This window comes from Falco cherrug, chromosome Z (genome assembly GCF_023634085.1).
Source record: "Falco cherrug isolate bFalChe1 chromosome Z, bFalChe1.pri, whole genome shotgun sequence".
Lineage (NCBI taxonomy): Eukaryota > Metazoa > Chordata > Aves > Falconiformes > Falconidae > Falco > Falco cherrug.
Window position 1 is genome coordinate 54,658,391 of NC_073720.1, and position 21,821 is coordinate 54,680,211.

Sequence of the window (21,821 nt, forward strand, 5' to 3'; positions counted from 1 at the left end):
CATAAGATCTAAGTATAAATACAATTAGTGGATTGAGGTGGTGGAAGGGATATTTAATTTGCTTCAAGTTATTTCCTCAAGTAAGATAAAATAGTTTTTGTGACTTGGTAGCTATTCAGAATGTAAAGCTGAGAAAAGTGAAAAGCTGTGATGTAGTGTCTGAACATCCAAAGCATCAAAACATCACAATTTCTGAAAGGATGGCCGGGTTAGCTTTCCAAATTCTAGTCTTTGGAAATGTCTTCGAGTACCACTAAATATACTGGCTTTGAAATACCACCTTTGCTCTGTAGCACTGACTGTTGTCATAGCATTGAAGGGGCGGTTCTGCTTTGTCTCTGCAAGCTGTGCTTGAAGGGAATGCTCAGAGCTGGCGTGCAGCTTTTGAGTGTTCCTTATCTAGGACCTCTCATTCCGAGGATGGCTCACCTCATACTCTGTGTGTCAGAAAGTGCAAAATCATTTTTTGTCAGGTGGTGGCAGTTATAACCCTGTATGGGATAGGGCACATTCTAGAAGTTAGTGGAAGCAGCCTTGCATCCTTTTGAATGTGACTGTTTCATTATCTGTTCTCAGTTAGCATGGTGCTTTTGCTTTGCACATAGAAAAGCAGCTTCTATCCACTGAGCTAGTGATTCTCAATCTTTTCGCAGAAGAGATCACTCTTCCTGTATTCTGCTTTTTAATTGCATGCATTCATTCATGTATTGAACTGAAAAGGGCTATTAGTTTGTCAAGAGCTCCCTTTGTCACACGAGGCCTGGAGTAGTCAAACCTGCAGTTTGAAATGACCTGGCTCCACCTGTTAGCACCCAGACTGCTGAGTGATATGGAGCACTGTTTCATAAGCACTGCTGCTTTCTCGTTAGCCGTTGTGTTGTCAGGATCATCAGTGTGCCCTGAAGCCAACCCTTAGCTAGTCCTTTTGCCCCGGAGACCGAAGTTGTTAAAATCGTAGCACTGCCTATGCATGAAAATACCTCCTCTATGAAGTGCATGAGATGTTTCAAATACAAATGAAGGAATTCCAGTGGTAAAACCCTTCTGAGTCCTGTGTAAGACTGCATGGCTGTGTTACGGGGAAGTTTAAGCAAGCTGTGTAGTTGGTCATTGTAGCTGGCAATGTGGTACACAGTTCTATTGGTATTGGCAGGATATCAATTATTGTGATGGTTTTCTTTTTCTGTAGGGAATTTGACACCAGAGCCACCTAAAATAGCATCTTCTGCAAGCCATCCAGATCTCTTAGGTGGATGGGATTCTTGGGCAGATTCCTCGGCAACGAGTGATGTAGCATCACCACAGTTGAAGCCTCTTTTTGAAGGTATTAAATTCTTCCATTAAAGGGAATAAGAAATACTCCAGACTTAGTCAGTTTAATCATCTGATACTGCTGAACTTGCCTTCATGCCTTTTTGCTCTGTTGCTTAAAGGACTCCATGCTCTTGTGCTTAAATGCCTCTTCAGTAAGGCACCTGTGTAGTTTTTCAAAGTACATTCAAGGCTGAGGAACCAAATAGTTTGTTGTCTATAGTAATGGTGATTCTTGCCATGGTAAAAGATGTTGTGGGGCAGAATGGTGGGGAGGTTTACATGAGACGTTGTGGAAATAGTGTGTTTACTCATTTTCTCAATTTCCAAATACACCAGGTGCATGATATGTTTTCTTATCACATAGGCCAAGCTTTTACCACAGGGAGCCAGTCCAGTGTGTCTTCAGGTCTGTCTTTCAGCCAGGCTAAGTCTCAGAACTTTGATCCTTTTGCTGATCTTGCCAATCTTGGATCTGGTCTTCCAGGTAAGATGTTAATTTTAAGAGACTATACATAATGCCACTAACATTTGATTTGTTTCTTGTACCAATAAATGTAACTGATAGCTTATGTAAACCATTTTCTTTTAATTAACAAACAGCTTGAGGCAGTTGCTGGGAGCAGACAAGTAACAAGAAAAGACTGAATTTTTACTCAGATTGCATGAAACATCCAGAATAGTATTTAAGAAGATAACCGCACTGTGACTTAGAAACAGTGTAATACGTAGTGCTTCAGAATCTAGTTCAGAGGGTAAGAGAAACCCAGGGTTGCTGATTAAGTAACTGAGCATGAAGTTTCTTATCCAGCATTGATTGATGCTGTGCTGTGAAGGATATAAAGTGAAACCTGAGTTAAATTCTTTTAGATCCAAAGCAGCAGTTGTTTTATTTCAGTAGGCCTTTGTAGCTCCGCTGCTCAAATATGTCATGTTCAAGATGAGCACAAATCAAGCCCATACTTGTACACCTATAGCATGAGGGTTATTTGTCGGTTTGCACTGCTGTGCACAAGAAGTTATGGAAGATAAGACACAACGTGGAGTAACACTTGTTCCAGGATGTTATCTTCACCCCAGACTCAGGAATTAGCCCTGCAGCATTCTCAAACAGCAGAAAAACTAAGGACAATGAAAAGAGCTGAGGTCCGTGCATTTCAGGACCACACTGCCATAGCAAATGGCTGATCTGTAGCTGCTAAATTTGCCTAGCTGCCAAGAGTCCAAGGAATGATTTGGAACAGCCTGTATTTGTTGAGCTGCTGAATTACAGAAATGTGCTTTTCCCTTAGCTTGGAGCTGACAGAGGTTTTATCCTGTTGCCTTGGCAATTAGCATTGTGTATTGCATTGAGTACCCTCTTGGTGGAATTATCTTATGTAAACATAGGTAACGTACACTATTTGGCTTCTTTATGTTGCCTGTGCATAACTACTTGCAAAATTCTGGTGTTGAAGCAGTACCAATAAGGCTGCTCTGCAGTAAACAGTTTACAAAAACTTTCTAGCTTAATAATTTAGGTTAGTATGGACTTTTTAATAAAATCTATAGATAGTGTGACATTAAAAAAAGTCAACTTATCTTTGACATACTGAACCAGTGGGAGAAATTTACTGGTTTTAGCAGGATTTAGATCAATTTGTTATTCTTTCAGGTAACTTTCAATAGGAAAAATGACTGCATTAGAAAGTAGCCAGATGTCACTGTGCTAGTTAACCTTCTTAGGCATGAACAGAATTTTCAGGGAGTTATAGCAACTGGAGTTTAGACTCGGTGTTGTATTTTTCATAGGAGTTTTGGCCTTCACATAAAAGTCGTCATGAAAGCTGCTTAATTGGGAGTGCTACATAAACAGAAAACAAGCAATAGCTAGAGGGAGGTGTTAGTAGTGTATGAGGCTAGTGGTGGGATACCAAGACTGTTCTGTAATAGTTGTTCTCACACCCTTCATTTCTAGGGATGATCTTGTACCAGAAAGTAGGAGTGTAGTGTTGAAAAGTTGCTAGTGAGGCATTAGCTTGTTCTACAGGAAGAATTTATTTGCTTTCAAGAATGAAATAAGGAATGTAGAATGCTTGGAAAGAGTAGTAGAATGAGATTATTTTTCAGTGTGGAAGGTTATGTACTCTGACAAGTGCTGGGGCTATTTTTTTTTTTTTCCTGTGAATTTCACACATTAGTTACCTCAGTCTTCAATCACTTCTATACAATTGTATGCTTTCATAAAAAAACTAGTGCAATTGTAGATTCTATCAGGTGTTGTATTGCAGTACCAGGTTTTATCAGGTATGGTATTAGAGGTATAGTATGGTATCTTGTAGGTGGCCCTGGGGAGACTTTTTGTGTAAACTGTTACAGCTATGAGCAGTGGCTACCAGAAAGAGCTATCAAGAGATCTGAGGTGTGGGGAACTAGTTTTGAAAGAAGAAAACAAGTTTACATTGCTGTGTCTACACAGACAAGCTTGGGTGTTTTTTCTGAGGCTTTAGGCTGAATCAAAGGGGATAAAAATAAGAACAAGTAAGTTTAAGCTGGCTTGGGATATGTTTGATCTGAAAGTTCGGTTCTAAGCAGCAGCAGCTGATCAGTAATGTATGTGGAGATTCAAATAATAATCTACCTTCTTCCAAGAAATAATGAGATGGGATCATAAGTTTGTCATTCAAGACCAGTGATAAAGATTTTCTGGTTTTGAAGTGTTGGTATTTCATTCATATTAGACTTCCTGACTGGCTTCAGGTGTGTAATTATATTTGACCACTAGTCTTGAATTTGTGGTTCTCTCACTTTTAGGGAATTCTTCCAACATGAAGAAGTCTTAAGCTGTTTAGGATGCCACATATATCAAATGTTTCTCTTACAAAAAAAATCTATATGTATCTAAATTCGGTCATCATTCTATTTTTTGCCTCGGTATAATGCCAGGTATATGCAACTTGTCAAGGGAACTCGGTTTCTAGGAATCTTTCCAAAGGAAGTCAGTCAAGGGCAACTGAATGGTGGCTTGGTTTAGAATAAAAAAAAAATCAGGTTTATTTTCTTCAGTGAGACAAAAAGCTGAATAATGAATTTAGAAGGTTGGAGCTTTATTCTGCTCAATTTGTTTACAGTGAGTATTGTAGAGTTGAGAAAAGGCCCTGTACGTTCTTCCCAAAGTAAGGAGCAGTGAAGCTGCTAAGCAGGGTTATTTTATACTGGTTTAATGAAAGGAAATGGGATACTAAAATTTGAGTCAATATTGTGTTGATACAGAGGCTTGTTGATTACACCAAGGTGATTACAACAGTCTCCTGCAGGTTTCAGTGCCTTTTTTACTCATGTGCAACATTCCCTGCTAATGCTGCTGTAGGATAATGTTTTCATCTTTCTTAAACAGTAGTGCAAGAAATCACTAGAAACTTGGAAAGCATTCATTTGAAAAACTAATTCTATGATCAAGAAAATGTAATATATTGAGAATATTTTATTGTCCTCCGCATATTAACGATTGTTGAAGTATAATGAATTGGGAGGCAGAACTAATGTCAATGCCAAATTATTTTCTGACCTTACACATGCCTAGCTGACCAGGCAAGAGCAGATGCTTCTGCTAAAACTAACAGTTGAGAACTTTAATGGTAAGAGACAGAGACTTTCAGTAACAGTTCTAGCTCCTGCCATCCAAGTTACTCGTTAATGAGACTCTTCAATTCATTTTAGACAAGTTTTTCTGTAAGTGTTCTCTTGTATAATGGTATCACTATAAACTATGTGGTTGGATGTCAAAACTAAACTGTCTTACTTGTATTAAACAGGTGACAGATACTGAGCTGAAAAACTTAATTAGGTGTTTATTGTTAGGTTCCTCCAGTGGTGGACTTTCAAGTAGTGGCTTTGGTCAGAAGACTGCTCCATCTCAGAAGCTGGGAAATCAGTGGCAGAAATCGATGAAACCACAAAGTACTTCATGGCAGTCCCAGCCCAAATCCAGCACAGCAGCTAAACCCAATTACACAGTAAACTTCAGTGTCATTGGGGGACGAGAAGAAAGAGGAGTCAGAACCCTAAGCTTTGGTAAGTTTTCTGAAGGCATCACTTATAATGGCCTGCTGAAGTTAGTCAGATGCTCTGTTAGCTGCAGACACTCTTGTACCTTCATTTTTTAATATCTGTTGAGATTATTATCTAGTAGAAATCAGAAAAAAGCTTGGCAAATCTGGTGTTCTGCTTTTGCAAAACTACACTGGAATATCACAGAGATAAACTGGCCATGACCCCAAAATATTTGCAGGTGCGGGTATAAAGTCTCAAGGCTATATTCACTAACCCACATGGGTGCTGGTTTTGCATCACTGGGTTAAAAAGGTAAATTTGACCTATCCAGGGGGAGGTGGTTGGTAATGTTGCTTCATGCTAGTCCACTTGTGATACACAGGTAAAAGGATGCAACATTCTTCCTACCTGAAGAATAGCAGCTACCCTTAAGAAAGGTTGAGGTTAAACTTACTGGAAATTCTTGTGTTTCCAACAAGGATGGGGACAGGAACAGGTGGAGTCATTCCTGGAACTAGTTCCTTAAGATATTCCCACTGAACAGGCAAACCTAGACATATAGGGATGGGCATAGCCTCTTCTATGTTAACCTTCTTGGAAAAATTTATTTTATTTTATTAGGATTATGGTGAGCAGTAGGTACTTATGTATGTTGAAGTAATTCTGTTGATCTGTATCTGCAAAGAGGTGACAGGATAGAGAGGCAGTGGGCATAAGTTGCAGCCCAGGGAAGTCTGGAGAACAGGGAAAAAAATTTCATTTAGCATCATGAAATGCTGAAATGGGGAAATGGATCTTGTGGTTCCTTGTCCTTGAAAATAGGTGGACCTCAACTGGACAAGGACCTGAGAAACTTACCTTGTTGTCCCTGTTTTGATTGGGCATTGGGCTGGATGACATCCAAACACATCTTCAGAATTTAATTATTCTACAGCTCTCTGAAATTTGTTGGTTCTGTAATGACTATTCATGTTTTATCCCTCCATTATTGTGCTTGTTTCAACATACTTAAATGTTGAGTAAATACTTTGGACTAGAGTGAGTATATGGTCACTTGAAAAACTGCTGCGCGGCAGTTAGCATTACTTTATGGTGGAGAAGTGGAACTGTTTCCAAAATCATAAATAGGTAGGTGTGTATTCCCTCGTGCTCCATTTTTTTAAAAAAGAGGATGTATAAGTATTTAGTCACATGTACACACACGAGGTTATCTGCTCTGCTGGGCTGAGAACTTGTCAGTAACCCCTCTTGTTCTTATCCTTCCGTAGTCTTGTAATTCATTTATCAGGCCACTGAAGAATATTTGTCATGGTAGTGAGATCTCATGCAGGTATGTCTAAGTGCAGTGTGTTTTCCCCGTTAATGTATTCTCCTATTAAACTTTTCATTTAATGTTTTTCTTCTTTCATAGGTCAAAAGCCAAAAGTTTCAGAAAATGACTTTGAGGATCTTTTATCTAATCAAGGGTTTTCAACTAAATCTGATAAAAAGGGACCAAAGACCATTGCTGAGATGAGAAAACAAGAAATGTCCAAAGATACGGATCCCTTGAAACTCAAGGTTTGTTTAATGTTGATTTTGGTTTATAGTGAAAAGCTGCACTCGTGATTGGAACTACTGATAACAGCAGAAGGATACAATGATTAACAGAGCAAACTAATAGAACAGAATGAAGTTCTATCTGTATTTAAACGAATATAACTGTAAAAGTTAATTAGCATGAGCAAGAAGCAGTTGGCAGTGAATATAGCACAAGAAGTGTGTGGATGGAACGTGAGTTCCTGTTTGTTTCAGCTAAGCTTGGAGAATTAAGAACCTGGGATTTTGTCCATTTCTTGAAGCCCAGACTGTTCTTTATCTCTAGTATTCCTAAAGGTCTCCTTAGAAAAGGTGGGTTTGGCTGATAATACAAAACTACACTTTCAAAAAACAGGTGGGTGAGTAGTTGTCTTCAGGGTGACCACTTCCTTGCATTTATCGGTTAACAAGTGCTAACCTAAGAAATTATGAAAAGGTACAGTTCTGGAGATAGGCTGTAGAACTGATCTGTGGGGTGTTGCCTGATCGGCTGTTCAGATTTTTTGATGTATTACTCATAATATCAAATATTAGTAACTTCCAGTTTTGTAGTCTTTATGGTGCTTCAGATATTAATAAAAGAACTTTGGAGGGATGATGAAATTTGTTTTCACAAAGTGTTTTACTTGAAGAGAGTGTACACAGCTTGCATGGTTACCTTTTGACACAAATCACCATAAATGGAAATACGTACAGATTTTTATTTACCATACTTGTTGCTGATAGAGGGCAGAGATTTTCAGATTACTGAAACCAGTGTTCAGTGAAGACACTGTGTCACTGTATCACAGTGACTTGAATATTTCTCTTTAAGTCTCTAAAACGGCTAGTTACTCTAATCAACTTTCCTGGGGGTATCTGAAAGAACACTTCAGTTTGTGCACCCCTGCAGGTTGCGTAAGTAAACATTAACTATTAATATACATGATCTGAAACTTTTGTACAAATAAAGAAAGAATTTTAGTAAACTAATGCTGTGGCTTGACAGGGAGTTAATGTAATTGTGACAGATGTTCTTAATTACTCCAGTCAGTTTTCTTGTCATTAATTCTACAAGGTTTTGTAATATGTTACTCTCATAATTTCTCTTGCAACAACTGAATTTCTGCAGTGAACTGGTAACAATGAGCTACTCTGTAATGGCAGATGTAAAATACCACTTTTAGGTGGTTAATGGTCTGGGTACCAGAAAGAAAAATGTAGTAGAGCAGTTGGACCTCTGGGGTGAATGCAGCAAGACAACTGTACTTGGGTCTTAATCTTGTGGTCTTGTACAGAGTGAAGATTATGTCTTCAGACAGACTGAGAACGTTTACAGTGCTGCATCATTCTATACATTCTGTTTTTCCCAGATTCTTGAATGGATTGAAGGAAAGGAGAGAAATATCAGAGCATTAATATCCACTCTTCATACAGTGCTTTGGGAAGGGGAAAATAAGTGGAAACCAGTCAGCATGGCAGATCTAGTAACTCCTGAACAAGTAAAGAAGTACTACAGGAAAGCAGTGCTTGTAGTACATCCAGACAAGGTGAGCATGTGCCTCGGATCTTGTTTCCTTCTAGAAGGAATGCGAACTGTTTTTACCACACCATGCTAGTCCCTGAGGTGATGCAGCCTTATTTCTTGATTAGCACACTAGATGCTCTTCACTTTGCTTCTGTTGTCTTCTGGATTTGGTGTCCTCCTGCGTTCAGGTAGTACAGGATTTTTCTTGTCACCCTGTCACAGTGCAGAGTTCCAACAGGTAAATGTTAACAAATGAAAGATCCCATTAAGGTTGTACTGAGCACCAAAGTCAGTTATGCTGGGTTCTGACTGACTGCAGGCAGGTTTAATGCTGATTAGTAGAATCTGCTTTATTTCTACCAGCTGATACTTCAGGTCTTTTAGGACTATTCACCAGTGTATGAAGACTCGGAGGCCACCACAGCAAAACTGGTGGAAAAAACCTGCTGAGCCTCCTTTAATAAACAACTTTACTAGGAACCAGAAAAAGTAAACTTTACTAGAGTAAACAAATTAGCAGTTAAAAAATACTTGATGAATGTGACATTCCAGTTGTCTTTTAAAAATATTTAATGCATTCTGTTGCTGTTTGTTATTCTCCCAATGTATAAAGGTAGCTTCTTATCCTGAGTTACTGCTCTAGGCTGTGTTTGAGATAAAAAGATAAACATTGAATATACCGGGTTTGAATTTTAAGGGTTTTGTATCACTGGTGGTTCAGTGAGCCATATTCTAAGCCATATGTTGTCCTGTATCCATAACAAAGAAACAAGACATTGTTCATTCTTTTCTTCCCCCCAGTCCTTTGCTGATTTTGGCCATGTTGCTGTTCTTGCCCATGTGCCTTCCTCCACCATTGTGGTGGTTTTTTTGGTGCTTTCTGTAAGCCCCTTAGTGCATCAGTGTCAGTATGCAGGTCTTTAGAGGCATTTTCTTCCTCTTTTTTTTTTTTTTTGTTTTTTTTGTTTGCCACTTTGACTTAAAGCAGTCCGTAGAAGTGTCTGTAAAGTACTGCAGCTGGCAAAAGCCAAGCAGCAGGAGAAAGGGAAGGATAATGGAGAGGGCTCTGGGGCTTCCTTTTTGTGTTGGAAAGAACCTGTTAAAATGGCTCGTCTTGTGGGACTGAATCTTCACTAAGCATGAGGGTTGGGTTGGCCCAGAGGCAGGGCTGATGTGAAACAGGCAGGGAATCAGGAGCATACCATCTTCATTTGAATATGGAGGCATATGCACAAAAGGTGCTATGCAGTTAATGTTGAATCTTAGTATCATTCACAATAAGCAACAGATTTTTCTCCAGGAAATCTATCCCAAAGGGGTCATCTTAAATAGTGCTTAAATGTTGTTCTTGTACATTACTGCAAGGTCTGTCAGGAAGCAATCCCAAAAATGACTGGATTTGATCATTAACTAATACTCACTAAAACTATTTATGAAAAGAACGGCTTCAGAATCTTTAAGTTGTTTATGAATTGCACTAAAAGTTCGAAGTAATGTAAGGAAACCAAGACTTCGGCTTTGTTTAAAATAATCATGCCAAACTTTGGATAAGATCGGAGAGAGCTGTGTGTCTGCAAAATTATATTCACGGAGCAGTCTAAAGTTTTTGAATAAGATAGCAAATATAAAAGGGGTGAGATCTTTCCCGAGTCACACAACTTCTGTTCTTTTTAAGCTTCTAATGTGTTCTGGTTTTTTTCAGGCCACAGGACAACCTTATGAGCAGTATGCCAAAATGATCTTCATGGAATTGAATGATGCATGGTCAGAGTTTGAAAACCAGGGATCAAAATCCCTTTTTTAAAACTTAATCTGTTCCAGAACTGCTTCCAAAAGCTGGAGCTGAGCATTGTTGTGACTTTATTGTGCCTATGATTTATGAAGAGCTTTATCATGATTTCAGCAGTTTCTATTAATTCATTAGTGTGGTGATGTATTTTGGAAGATGTAGAGTACAAAGCATTACACAGATGCATTAAAAAAACCAGCTGCTTAGTACTTGAAGAAATCGGTCTGGGAGTAAAGATTTCCTTTCAGATTTGTATATGGTAAAATAGATTTTTAATGAAGCTCCATGATTTCTGGTATACTAGTATTAATTAGAAATCATTCCAATTTCATCAGTCTTTGTTTTCCCTCTGCTTTCCTCAATTTGTTTACTATCTTTTAGTAGTTTTGTCATTCATTTTTTGTTTGCTGCCTGTCGCCTTACTGAGTTTTGGTTATCAGCAGTGAATTTGCTTGGCTTATCTCAGAGCTGAAGGTGTATATTTTTATCTGTATTTTCTGTAATCAATCTGATAATCATTCTGTAAATAATGTTTTCTGGCAATACCTGTGTTTCTTATAACAAAGTAACAGGTGTTTAGCCAAAAAGACCCCAAATGTGGGACAGTAAGCCAGGGTTGTTCTTGATCTTTAGTCTTCTTACATACCATGAATCTAGAAACAAATCCTGACTAAATTTAAGGTCTGCATGTTCCTGCTGTTTTGTTATTTATTGTGAACCTTTGGAAGGCAGTACTCTGATGAGAACTTACTTTCCTAGCTCTTAAAATGGTGTCTCTTGCTTCTGATTTCAGTGGAACGTTCCTTCCATTGGACTTTCGGCTACTAAGATAGAAATAATGTTACTCTGAAACTTGAAGTGTAAGCACAAAACATTTTACTCTGCTTTGATTTGTCTGAGTAATACTCCGTTACTCACTACCATCTGGGGAGCATTTGAAGTGCTTTAACACATTTTGCTGCATGTCTGAACTTACGTATTTTTGAGATATGCATGACATCAGTGTACATGAAAATACGGAGTGTATTGGTAGACTGTTGCATATCTGCTCACCTACCTTCCGTGCAAGAAGAGTAGACACAAACTTCATAACAAAACTTGCCATGTTTTCTCATCCCTGTCCAGAAGGCGGTTTTTCACTAGTGCTGGGGTGAATGAATGCAAATGACCAATGACTGTTATACTCTGTGTAATAACAAAATGCAATTTATGTATCTAGTTGAAAATGTAGAAAATTAAGTGTTGTGGTATTAAAGCTTTGGCAGCAGTCTCTTGAAGAAAGTACAGTTGGGCATTTAAGGGGATATTTTTATCATCTCACTGTTTTATACATTTTGCATGCTGAACTGAGAGTGAAGCTGTACAGTTATCAGAGGTACCTGTTCAGCTGAACAACATCTGAAGAGAAAACGTGAGATTTTTTTTTAATGCCAACTGGACAGTTCTGGATGAGGCTTTCCACTGCCATGCACTGATGAACATAGTGAACTGAAGATTTGTTTTCTGTAGAAGATAAAGCAGCATGAGGACCAATAAAGATGTTTCATAAGGCTTATATTATTATTATTTTTTTTAGTTACAGCAGTCTGGGGGGAGGGAAGCTAAGGTAAATCCTCTAGAAACATATGTTGGGTCTTAATGTTCCTTCTAAAGGCGAGGGTCATTTGGAAGAAAAATCCAGAAGTTCCAAGAAGTGGTAAAAAACCCCCAAAACAACCAACTGGGAATGAGGGCTTTTCAGCCTTTCTCATGCTCTGTACTTCATTGTTAGTTGGTTGTCTGCTGTACCGGCTAGGACTGCACTCAAACTATTACATACCCATTTCACTGTAGCTATATTCTTAATGTCCACAAGCTGAAAAGCTTTTAGAACAGGCTACAGAAAAAAATGATTAAGCTGAGACTTGATTAGATACTGTGAATTGTCTGTGGGCTTAAAATGTATATTTTCCATTCATGCTTATATTATTATTCATTGCACAGTTAGATTTTGAAATGTTGAAGTGAAATTGTGCCCTGAAAGCTAGACTTTATATCTGCTTCTGCTGCCTGCAAAGCTTGAGGTTGAGGTGACTGAATGTTGCCAATAGGTTAATGTGTCTACCAGACTTCACATGTGGCACTTGAAGTTCTGTTGTGATCTCCTTTACTCTTGTAGCAAATCACAGTGCCTTTTGGCCCATGTTTCTAAGTTCTTTTGTCTGTTAATGACAACTGACTCATACCATGCCGCCTTTGTAGCCTACCGGGATCCAGTTTTTCAAAGCCAGTAGCTTGACACGGTTATTGCAGGAGCACAGAAAAACAATGCAGCATAAATTAAGGAAAGAGTAGAGAAGAACATCCCGATTCTAATCTGCATCTCAGATTTTTTTCTAAAGTTGACCTATTCCTACCTTCCTCTGCTAAAAAGTCGTCTAGACTGGTAGAAGGAACCTAGAAAGGTTTGTAGCCTGCTTTTCCAGGCCTTTTAGGAGTGCTACTGGTAAGCTATAGACAAGCGGCAGTACCAAGTGCTAGGCTTTTCTGCAGAAGTTGCTATAAAGCAGGGCTTATAAAATGATAGGGCAGGTTTCCACTAGTTATTTCTGAATTAAGTTGCTTATGTTACATTGCTGTTAGATCTGGAGGCCACCTTAAAATGGAGATCTGTGAAGAAGAATCTGTGTTAGGAGTGCACGTGACTAGAACCTGCCGCATGTGGAAGAGTGGTGTGTTTTGACCATGTTGGAGGAAATCGCTTGGTGTCTTTAACCTTGGGCATGCCTCTGATGTTTCCTGATGCTGTCAAATTTCCTTGAACTTCACAATAGGGAAGAGAAAGAAAATGAGCATACATTCATATTAGATCACAGGGTTATACTCCGTATTGTTAGTGGGTAGTGATTGCCAAACATCAAACCTGGGAGGAAAACTTCCTCTGCTTTGTCGTTTGGGTAAAGTTCAGGTAGTTTGCTAATCAGTGGTAACTTCATTCAGCGAGTACAGAATGGAAAACCTACAACAGTACTGAAGTGCATTTCCTTCAAATAGAGGCTAAGCCCTTGGCATTCCACCTGTGAGGGTAACTAGTGTTCATGAAAAATGGCTTGTTTACCTCCACTTTCTTGCTAATTCTAGAAAGTTCCTCCAATGTTGTCTTGCCAAGCACAGAGTAACAGTTCCTTCCTGAACGCAGGCTAAGCCCCAAAGCTGCATGCCCAGGACTGAGATGGCCAGGTTGCATGCACCGTTCCACGTCTCAGGGCCAGGCTGCAGTTTCCACGGCAGCAGCAGTATGTTTGCGTAGTGATTGGCCATTGCGTTTTCTGTTGCTCACAGGAATATTTCGGGGTAGCATAAATGGGGAAACCTTGTTGCTCCTTAGCTGTGACCTTTAACTGTATAACAATTGCAATGTAACAAATGCTTTGTAAATAAGTTCAGATTAGTCTTGTACAGATGCCTGTGCTTTGTGAGTTGGTTGACATTTTCTGTCAAGGATTTGCGGGTGATTGACCTGCGAAAGCTGTATAAGGAATGTATCATTTATTGCCCCTTGAGTCTGTCCCTGGTGCAGAATGCCCAGTGACAAGGAGCAAAGGGTGTGACGCAGCTGAGCTGTGGTTCTGATCTCGATGAATCTTGCAGTGCTCACTTGCTCTCTGTTTGGGTGAGTTTATTGTAGGCTGCAGTTCGGACTGCATTAAGCTTCTAACATACGCTCCAAAAATAAGAATTCAGTCATTTTTATAAAGGATACACGTTGTCACAGGAACTTTTTATTACCAAAAGAGGATTAAGAGGCATTGTGAGAATTCCGAAAACTCTTTAGTGGAATGTACTGTATATTTGCAATGTAGACTTCTAGAAGCGATTGTCATCTCTGATAAGGACTTAGTTGTTCTGAGGTCCTTATTGTATTTACCTGTAGTTGTGATTGTACTTTCTATACCTGTGATTTTTCTAGTTTGGGGATGTGGAAGGACAGAACAGATATTCATTCTTTGCAATCTTTCAGGAAATGCAATGTACTGAGTAATTTTGCTAATAGTGAAAATTATACCTGTATGTATATAATGGTAATATTGTCAAATTAAGCCTTGTTTCAAAGTAGGTTTGATGTTTAGCACAATGTCCTTGCACAGAATATTTTGCTTTGAAATGTATTACAACTTAACCAGTGATCAATTAAAACAAACAAAATGACTTTGCATGTTTCTTTCTTTCCCAAGGGAGAAGCAACCCGAATACACAAAGCATTTACGCTGCCTCTTTCAGAACAATATGCGAGTGTTAGAGAAGTGGTTCTCATTAGTTGACCGAACCTCTTAGAAACCAAGTGTGCCATCAGAAGTGTCTCTTCTGTTGAAGAGTCCCTGCAGTGTGCTCTGTGGTTTGGCAGCTGAATTTCTTAGACTGCCTGTATGGTGCCGTCAGGGGTTCTTGCACAGGACTTGGTGTAATGCAATGCCATCCCATCCCCCAAGAGAAACTTACTCTCCCATCCCCTAAGAGAAACAAGAAGCTTGCATATCTGCGTGACAGGACTCAAAGGGAAGGAGAACAGGAACAAGTGGACAAGACTGAGGGAGGAATGAGCAGCCTGAAGGGAGATGGGCGGTGGGGGTGGGGGTGTGTAACGTACAGTGATGAAGGACTTCATGGATATGGGGAACTGTGAGGGAACGCAGGAGGAGGAGGAGTCACTGCTGGGGCAGTACTTACAATGTGCCAAGAAGTGTCTTTTGGCTCTATGCTCTCAAACAAGAATGAGGGAAGTGGAATCTTTCAGAGTTGGGAACAAAGCACTTGGTGACATTAAAAAAAGTTTATTTTTTAAAAAAAGAAAAGCATAGCAATGTAGAACTACCACAGAGGATCCCCAAGGAGAAGGGTGGAAAACAGGGAGGATAGGGAAAAATGGAGACATAACCAAAGGAGCATGGGTGGGATATAAGCATAGGGCAGGGAGGAGAAGCATTAGCAAGCTGAGAAGCAAGCAAAGCAAAGCTCTGTTAGGGAAAGGCTGTTGCCATTGCTAATGTTTTGCATATTCTGCTTACTGCTCTGAAGAGTCTGATGAAGTTACAAGAACTTAATATAAGATAGCTTTTCTAGCATTTTTTTATCAAATAATTTTTCTACCTGTATCCCATAAAGAACATGCTGCTCCTTTGGCTGTTAATCTGTTCAGCGTGCAAAGCTGCTGAAAAATGTATTGCTAGCTGCTTCCAATCCTTTACTGCTGCAGCAAGGAAGGGTAATGATAGTCAGTTGCACCTTTCTTTGCCATATACAAAGCCTCTGTCTACTCCCAACGTGTATTTAGAAAGACTTGAGTTGGGGGTACAATCCACAGCAGATGGAAGCCCTGCAGTGTCAAGCTGGCACGTGTCAGTAAGTAATCACACCAGGTAGGTAGTAATTACACCAGAATGTGTAACAAAGAAGTAGCACGGCCTTAAATTCAATTTCAGGTAGGGCAAATAAAATGGCAAGAGCAAATGGAGGATTCAAAAAAGGTGACAGAAACGCTGTGCAGAGCACTGTGTACTGTGGAGTGCAGAGCAGCTTGCAGCAAATACGAGCCAAAGGATTCAAAGTTTGCACCATAGACACCTGATCCGGATGCTGGAGTGATGAAGAGGATGCGATTTGCCCTGCCTCAGCACCACCCTCTGTCGTGAGGGTGAGAGGAGGATTTCAAACAGATTTTTACCTTCTATGGAAGAACAGAGCAAAAAGCACTGAAGAAGGGAAAATGGAGCATGTGGGTAGGTGAAGATTGAACTGGAATGATCCCTGTTAGAACAAACTTGCAAGGGGTTCTTCAGCTCCTGTAATCTGTAGAACAATGCTGGCTGTTCTCCTGGGCTGGCTTCCACTCCTAATCGAAGGCCCAGGCACATACAGAATGATGTTTCAGAAGTTCTTCGGTGTGGAATGCTGCTGACAGACACAAGAATTAAGTAGTTCTCTTTGTGTGGGTGTTTGGGGGCTCATGCTTAGCAAGGCTTCACGTGGCCATTATTATCTGGTGAACTTCACTGTTTGCTTCCTTGTTCGTGGTTTGGGTGAGAAGCAGGACAGCAGAAGCACTCTGAGGAGGTGGGGTTGTCAGTGTGCTGCCTCCCTGCCAAACAATATGCATTGTATTCAGCAGACTTCTAATGTGCAAGATGAAACCTGAAAGGACAGCTCATCCAAGTTGCTCAGGAAGCTAATTTAAATTACAAGCCTCTTCAAAGGTTTAAGATTGCAGCTGCTAAATCTGTTTATTTCTCCTGTATGAAACAAACTGAATTTTGTTTCATACATACACAGTACATAGCTGTGAATTTTGAGCACCGGCCAAAACCTTGCTGGCTTTGGAAAGAGGAATACTGTGTTTGTGAAACAACTTACGTAGAAAGTAGAATCAAAATGCCTCAAAACCCAGGGAAATCAGGAGAGCTAGTTGTAGCTGGTGCTTGTTAACGTAGGCATGTTGTGTGCTGTGAGGTGCTGAGTGTTCCCTAGCTTAGTGTTTGAGCTCGGTGCTTCCGTTGGGTTGGCTCCTCTCCTGATCTCTGCTAGCTGGGGCCAGTCAGTTTCATTATGAAGCTCAAAAATGCGAAGTGATGTTGACAGCCTTGCTAGTAGCTGTTAACGGAGTGCTTGACCCAGAGCCTTTCCCGTTGTCTTTGGTTCCAAGACTTCAGCTTCCTCCAGGCTTCTGGAATTTCTAAGGCAAAGGGTTTCGTAAGATGTCATGTGGAAACTGACCGGCAGCAAAGCAGAACCAGAAACAGTAACCTGCAGCAGCAAGCAGCTGCGGTGTGTCATGGATCCTCCTTTCCTGCTGCATCCCTGCTCTGTCTGAATCCTAGCTGTGGTTCACCCAGCAAATCGGAGGTGTCGGGTTTGTTACAGGCATGTATGAACCGTGAGAACCGGAACCTCACAACTGTTTCAATGGATTGAATTAAGGTTCTTGAAACACTGCGTGTTCTGTGTAATTTCACTCTGAGACTTTTTTGTATATTATGACTAAACTTGCCTCTCCTGTCTTCACCGGGTCATCATGAAACCAGGGATGAGTGCGGGGATTTTATTACCAATACCCTTTTTTTTTTTTTTTCTTCCCCCACAACTGTCACTTCACCATGGAAGCTGCTCTCCCTTTTCCTTCTCCCACTCCCCCGCTTCCTCGCCGGGCTTTTCTGCTGCCCCTACCAGCATGAGCCTAACACCTATTAGACCTGGCAGTTCCTTATCTGTTTCTGTGCCCACCTGCTGCAGCTGCTTCCCCACATGTGCAGGGTATGGGTCACTTTCAGACCTCTGTATTTCTTTTCTTGTGTGTGAGGCATCGTGAGGAGCACACCTCCCATGGAGAGTTGAGCTGCAATTGTTTACCATCTCTAGATGTAAAAACCCAGTGATTTCCTGGGACTGTAAAATCTTCCTAGGAATTCAGCTAAGGAGGAGAGCCAGAAGGGCTCCATTCTGTGGTCTGCTTTTTCTAATGCAGGCAGCTCTTCTCAGCCTGTCCTTGGCCTTGTGGGCTCCACAGTAAGTGTTCTTCTCCATCCTGCCAGGAGAGGAGGAGGGGAAATGATGGGGAGGCAGCTGCCCTGAGCCAGCCCTTCTGATGGCAGGCAGGACTGTGGCCAGCACAGCTCTGCCAGAAGAGACAGCTGCAGTCCCTGCTGGAGAGGGGGCAGGAGCTGGGGGGTGAGAAGCATCAACCCTCTACTGTGCACCCCTCAGGGTGGGTGGCAGCTGCATTTCTCACTTCAATAAAATGAACCTGACCAGTGGAATTAATAATCGGATGTAATCATGTTCCTTTATTTTGGTAGCCATCTGCTGGAAGAAGGATAGGTTCATAGGCATTTCACAGGTTTTGGGTTGGGTTTTAGGTTTTTGGTTTGGGTTTTTTTGTGGTTTTTGTGGGGTGTTTTTTTTTGTTTGTTTGTAACAAAACCTGTGCCACTAATCATTTTGCATGTGTTTCAGTGTTTTGTGTGTGAATGCTGCAAAAAAAGGGGCTGGTTTTGGATGTCTGAATTCATAGAGCTGATGATGCCTGAGGAAAGACTCACAGCTGTCTGTGGGGCTGGAAGAGCAGCAGAGGCACCCGGCTCATCTCCCCAAGCTTTGCTGGGGAACATGCTGTGCCGCTGGTGCCGTTTCAAGCCGGGGCACTGCTGCTGGTTCTCCCCCTCCAGGAGCCCACAGGCTCAACCACTGCTGCTTTTTAACTGCTACCCCAGTTTAACAGGGCATCCACTACTTGAAGCAGGAGCAAGTAATCTACCTTGCTGTTGGTCATCTTTAGAGCTGGAGAAAAGGGGGAGACGTGCACTACAGGAGTCACTGAACTGGGGTGCGTGGGGATGTGACTGAAAACCGCGTAGGAGAGCAGAGGGTTAAGGGGTAAGCAGGGAGATCACAGGGCTGTGGATTGGAAATGCCGGGCTATGGTGAATAGATGTGACCCTCGGTACACATGTGCAAGTATTTAGAGTGCAGATACTCAGACATAGTTGCCTGCAACAAAGGGAGGAAGAATAAACTCAGGAGCCAAAGCTTCTTGGTGGCACAGTCTGCTATACTGTCCCAATACTTGCTTGAAGCCCCCAGTAAATGAAGCTGTGCCGACTGTTCAGCCCAGGCTGCTTCACCTACGCTGAGGTGGTTGAGCCATCACCTGCTCCTGGGTGGCTGTGAAGGATGCTTGCCTGCACTGTCAAGCACAAGGCTTAGAGGTGGCACCCTTGACACATGCTCTCATAGAAAAGATGCTCCTATGTCCCACTATGTCACTAGTGCTCCTATGTCCCACCATGAATGCTGCAAAATTCCTCTGGCTGGCATGTTAAATACCTGAACTTAGAGTGCTGAATTAAGTTCTGCACTGGGAAGTTTCCTGCCCAAAGAAAGATGCCAGCAACTTCAAAGCAAATTTGACCTGACATGCAGGAAGTAGAACTTCCTACGCTCAGCCTAACTGACAGAAATTCACACAGATTTGATACCAAGACCTTAAAAGCTAACTTTGAGTTTTACCTGGAGGACTAGTTGGAAACTGCATCTTTAATATGATCAAGTGTCTTGTGTATGGTAAATAAAATCAGATGAGCTTCAGCTTCTAATTCTGTTGCTGTCAAGTGTAACATGTCTGCTTCAACTGAGAAATGATAAATGCAGTTCTTTAATTTCAACACTATGCAAATACTATTAGAAGATTACTCCTGATGCTGGAAGATCAGCATCAGCTGGAAGATTAGCATAGGGTGGAAGATCTATTGCTGTGATCCACGGTGGCATGTAATACTTCTTACTCTTCTCCGCAGACAGACTGAAAAGCTAATGCATTTCCCAAAGGCACTTTTCCTAGCACAAGCATTTGTTGTTTGTGCAGAAGCGTACAAAGAAGGAGATGGTAAAAGACCATGCACAGGTCTGCAGAACATGGGTGACCTTTGCATCCCTTAATTGGATGAAGGCTGCATCATTTTTAATGATCCCTGCTGGAGAGCGCACAGGAGAAGGCACACACACCCCTGCAGCTCCCACCTGTGCCACCCCTACACTTTCCCCCAGGGAGTCCCTAGGGTTCAGTGTGAGCAAAGCCAAACATTTTTCTTCTTCTCTTTTCTTGGAAATAGCTTGAGTCCTGTGCAAGAAAATTCCCTGCAGCCTGTATAGGAGAGCTTGTGGAAAGGGCACGTAGGTGCGAGGAAAGCGTTATAGGTGGTGCCAGGGCCTGTCTATGTGGGAGCAGTGCTGCTGCAGTCCCTGTGTGAACCAAGCTGGGCCCAGGGGTGGGTCTGTGGGAGGCCATAGCCCCTTGTGGAGGACAGAGAGGGATTCTGTGGCATTAGCAACATGCTGTCTTCCCAGCAGGAGAGTTTAGTAAGAAACTTATGCTTTGCAGTTCTGCTTTTTGCTAAGGGGCAGAATAAATATTGAAGCGTTAGTAAGACCCAGCTGAGCTGTCTGAATAATCCTCCAATAAATTGCATAATAAGTGAATTCAGTATTTCAGCTATTTACCCTGGTCCACAATTGATCTCTAGCAAATAACACATCCACTTAGCATCTTTCCTGCTTCCAGATATGCTAGTACGGACCGTTCAGCTCTAGAGGCATGGAGGATGAGGTGGAATGAGCCAGTTCCCTCCTTTCTGCTTGCAACATCATGATTTGCATAGTCACCAGGATTAGGCACATCCTGTGCAGCATGAGCCACTGCTGGCTAGCAGAAATACCTTGCTAGGCAGAACTGATTCTACTCCTGCTGCTGCAGATTCAGCACTGAAATCTGACAAGGGAGCTGGCTTAACATCACTGAAGGGAGGACGGTTTGCAGGAGCTTGCTCTATGGCTTGCAGGGGCTGCTGCAGGGAGCAAGGTGGCTCTGGGATGCTGGGTACCTGCTGCAGTCTCAGACCTCTGACTTCAGGGCAGATATTTTGGAAACACATCATATGATGCCTGGAAATCTGCACATTGCTTCCCCAGGGACTCTGTCCTACACCACCTGCCTTGTGTGGTCTGGGCCCCTGGAACAGGGTCTTGGTGCATTTGCTCTTGTGGACGGATCAGACCTCAGGGTTTCTGGAAAGTTCCCTGATAATACTGTGATGGTGTGAGTCTGAAGCATTGGCACAGCCAACCATGCAAACACAGGTTCAGAGTCAGAGAGAGGATCTGCCCTTCTCCAGAGGCTCGTGTCATGGCAACGTACCCTTTTGTGCCATGGGGCAAGGGACTGAGTGAAAGGAATTGGGTGCCATCTGCCAGCCCTGTGGAGACACATGCTGTCCTGCTTCTGCTGCTTCCCCATGCCATACATCATGCTGGGGCAGGACACCAAAGGAACCTATCTACTTCTGTGTGCCCTGTAAATCCTGTCCCAAATGCCTAGGAGGGGGAGGTGATCCCTGCTCTTCTTCCCCTCACAACAGCTACAAAGCATGGGACACAATGTTTTCCTCATGATCCCAAGTTGCATTTCTTAAGTCTTCTACGTGCCCTTCTGCAACAGACACAACTCTGCCTAACACAACAGCACAAGAGGCTCTGCTGTTCAGTCTGGTCCTTCCTCAGTGCTGCAGAGGGGCTTGCACTTCCCACAGGCTCCCCTCCTGCTCCCCCTGCATCCAACGATTGCTCTGAGCCACAGGGCACCTTCTAATGCTTCCCACCGTCTGCCTGAGGAGCTGCCCGGTGGCTGGGCCTGAGATGGTGAGGTCTGTGCCTAGCATGAGTGTGCCTTGGCCCCAGAACAGGTTTTAGGTATGTACTTTGGAGTCTTGATGCTTGTCTGCATGAAAGGCTTGATGGGTTACAAATGATGTAGAGCCCTGGTGCAATGCACCCCATCTGTTGGGTGGTGGGAACTGGCTAACGTTTCCTTTCTGTCACCCGCACAGCATGATCTGCCCTCTCCTCTCTGCCTTCCTTTATTCCAGAGTGCACACAGACTTAATTTGCTAGTGAGGAGGCGTGCTGGGTATGCAGATCACGCTGTGGTACGCACCGCCCGCCCGTGTTGCTGCTGGGAAGGCTTTAGGAGCTGTGAAATGAGATAAGCCCAAGAGCCTTACACTGGGTATCAGTGGACAAAAG

The 21,821-nt window shown here is 42.0% G+C and overlaps 1 protein-coding gene across 2 annotated transcripts in view; it reads left to right on the top strand.

Moving 5' to 3' along the window:
- GAK (cyclin G associated kinase) overlaps nucleotides 1-14,405 on the top strand; it is a 77,123-nt gene extending 62,718 nt beyond the window's left edge. For both annotated transcript variants that reach the window (XM_055698856.1, XM_055698857.1), the window contains exons 23-28: nucleotides 1,190-1,324; nucleotides 1,679-1,798; nucleotides 5,152-5,364; nucleotides 6,755-6,903; nucleotides 8,274-8,450; nucleotides 10,131-14,405. In XM_055698856.1, coding sequence (XP_055554831.1) covers nucleotides 1,190-1,324; nucleotides 1,679-1,798; nucleotides 5,152-5,364; nucleotides 6,755-6,903; nucleotides 8,274-8,450; nucleotides 10,131-10,232 — 896 coding nt within the window. In that variant the 3' untranslated portion in view covers nucleotides 10,233-14,405. The remainder of the gene's footprint in view (nucleotides 1-1,189; nucleotides 1,325-1,678; nucleotides 1,799-5,151; nucleotides 5,365-6,754; nucleotides 6,904-8,273; nucleotides 8,451-10,130) is intronic.
- Nucleotides 14,406-21,821: the final 7,416 nt, after the last annotated feature.